At 38.9% G+C, this 3,019-nt stretch overlaps 1 protein-coding gene across 1 annotated transcript in view; it reads left to right on the top strand.

The window, feature by feature from the left end:
* WDR7 (WD repeat domain 7) overlaps positions 1-3,019 on the top strand; it is a 407,408-nt gene that overhangs the window by 176,351 nt on the left and 228,038 nt on the right. The window contains exon 20 of the mRNA XM_017890454.1: positions 836-949. Coding sequence (XP_017745943.1) covers positions 836-949 — 114 coding nt within the window. The remainder of the gene's footprint in view (positions 1-835; positions 950-3,019) is intronic.

Below are 3,019 nucleotides of genomic sequence, written 5' to 3'. Positions count from 1 at the left end.
TTTTTTGAGACGGAGTCTCGCTCTGTCACCCAGGCTGGAGTGCAGTGGTGCGATCGCAGCTCACTGCAAGCTCCGCCTCCCGGGTTTACGCCATTGTCCTGCCTCAGCCTCCAGAGTAGCTGGGACTACAGGCGCCCGCCATCTCGCCCGGCTAATTTTTTGTATTTTTTAGTAGAGACGGGGTTTCACCGTGTTAGCCAGGATGGTCTCGATCTCCTGACCTCGTGATCCACCCGTCTCGGCCTCCCAAAGTGCTGGGATTACAGGCTTGAGCCACCGCGCCCGGCCTAGGTTCTTTCATTGTGATAATTATGTGGCCTGTATCGAATTCCTTTGTAGAGGGAGATGTTATACTCTTTTTGGGCAGTGCGTTTCAGGTCCGTTGCTTAGCTCCAGGGCACAAATTATTCTCCGGTCCTCATCTTTCCTCCCAACTCCCAAGTTATAAACAAACTAACATTAAAAAGAAGTAAACTTTTAAAACAATCCACACTTTCCTCTTTGTTGAATAATTGTTAAAATCAGCCAAAGTAACTGTAGCAAAAACATTGAAAGGAATCAAGTAAAAAATGTAATACTTCAGCATCCTGTTTCAGTTTTTCTCAGATCTTGGTTAAAAGTAAATATAGTACATACCTATGTACATATATACATACAAATAAATAGAGCACATGTGAATGTTTTATTCATTGATTTGTGTCTCTAATTTTGGTGAATATATATTTTTTAATGTATTGTGTTTATATCCATTAAGTAAATTAAAAATCTTCAAAATTTCTGTTTGTCTTACTTTTCATTTTTTAAAATGAAGCCTTGTGATTCACATTTGTTTTAGCTGGAGTCACGTCAGAAGCCATGCAGACTATCACCACGGCTCCTGATGCCTCTGGGCCTGAAGCCAAAGTCCAGGAGGAAGAACATGACCTTGTTGATGATGACATCACCACTGGTAAGCACAGACATCTTTAACATCTGACTGGAACTTTGTTTGATATTGCAAAATGTTTTCTAGGTTATTTGTGGTGGGATTAAGTATTTCGATGGAAAGGATGGAGACTTGTACTGATGGTGTATTTAGTTTTATGAAACTGTTTAGTGCCCTCTTTGATCTTGAGGTGAAAAGAAGTGGAACTGTTCATGTGGTCCAGGTTTGCTGATTGTAACTCTAACAATAAATCTGCTAGCTGTGCACTTGTTTTCTGGAGACCTTTTAATTCAAAGGCTGAGATCATTGCTAAAGCCTTGGAATGTGTAAAGGAATATACTCATTAAGTTTTGAAAGATTTTGCAACTATCAGGTAAACTAAAGAATACTCAAATTTAATCACAATATATACAATATAAGCTGTATAGGAAGACTTATTCTTTATACCTATACTGTAGAAGTGAATGCTGCTTTTTAATTGGCCACTGAACATTCTTATCTGTATTACCTTTCACATTAAGTGAAATTTAGGCAAAAAACATAAAGCAAATTTTAGGTAACTCACACACTATAAATGTTTAGCCTATCTTTTTATACTCTTAAACCAGTTTCAATTACTGGATCTCCAAATACATTCAGCTCAATTTCTTTGAATGCACAGAGGAGAAAAATAACCTAGTGTAAATACTTTTACTGGTATTAACAATGGTAAGCTTTTGTTTTGGGTGTGGATGGCTAAAATTTAAAATTTGATCATAAAATGTATGATTGTTATGAAGCAACAAATATGATAGTAATCAATAATTTAGAAAGAAGCATGCCCAGAAAATATTAATTTAATAGTAATCAATAGTTTAGAAAGAAGCGTGCCTAGAAAATACCAGAAAATTTTTAACAAAAATTAAAGGAGGGGGCCGGACACGGTGGCTCACACCTGTAATCCCAGCAGTTTGGGAGGCCGAGGTGGGCAGATGACCTGAGGTCAGGAGTTTGAGACCAGCCTGGCCAACATGGCAAAATCCTGTCTTTACTAAAAATACAAAAATTAGCCGGGGGTGGTGGTGGGTGCCTGTAATTCCAGCTACTCGGGAGGCTGAGGCAGGAGAATTGCTTGACCCGGGAGGGCAGAGGTTGCAGTGAACCAAGACTGCATCACTGCACTCCAGCCTAGGCAACAGAGTGAGACTCTGTCTCAAAAAAAATAAAAATAAAAATAAATAAATAAATAAAAGGAGAAAAGAAAGGGGAAGTTTCTTTCCTCCCTCCCTCCTTCCCTCCCTCCCTCTCTCTGTGACAGGCAGGTTACTACTGTTACACTGGGAAGAAGAAAGCCTAAGATCTCCCTTGAAAATTTACAAAGTGTATATTTAAATACCTATAGCCTTGTGCCACTGCTGCCTAATATTGCCAAAGTTGGGGAACATCTGATTTTCAATAAAAATGAGATGATAATGATGATGGCTGTTACTTAATTTTAAATTCTTTTTAATGTGTAAGTTCATTGATGAAAATATTATCCAACCTAAATATGAACAATTTCAGGGACTACTAATTTTTCTGGTAGTCATTTAGTACTTTACAGTTATGGAGTTTGCTTCAGTAGCTGCTAAAGAAGATCTATTTTATTTGCAGATTTTTTTTTTTTTTTTTTTTTTTTTTTTTTTTTTTTTGAGACAGAGTCCCGCTCTGTCGCCCAGGTTGGAGTACAGTGGCGCAATCTCGGCTCACTGCAACCTCCGCTCCCAGGTTCAAGTGATTCTCCTGCCTCAGCCTCCCAAGCAGCTGGTACTACAGGTGCGCACCACCATGCCCAGCTAATTTTTGTATTTTTAGTAGAAACAGAGTTTCACCATATTGGCCAGGCTGGTCTCAAATTCCTGACCTTGTGATCCACCTGCCTTGGCCTCCCAAAGTGCTGGGATTACAGGCATGAGCCACCACACCGGGCCTATTTGCAGGTTTTTAAGCCAGTCCGTGTTTTGTTCAGTTTTCACTGCTTTTCATACTGTTATATGTATGTTTTTTGTTATATTTTACTTCCCTGTAAAGTTTAAAGACCTTCTGATCTATAAAAAGTAGTTGTTTAAGTCATAG

Source organism: Rhinopithecus bieti, unplaced genomic scaffold (genome assembly GCF_001698545.2).
Source record: "Rhinopithecus bieti isolate Rb0 unplaced genomic scaffold, ASM169854v2 scaffold_17861, whole genome shotgun sequence".
Lineage (NCBI taxonomy): Eukaryota > Metazoa > Chordata > Mammalia > Primates > Cercopithecidae > Rhinopithecus > Rhinopithecus bieti.
Note: the sequence above shows the minus strand (reverse complement) of the source record. Positions and strands in the feature narration are given on the sequence as shown.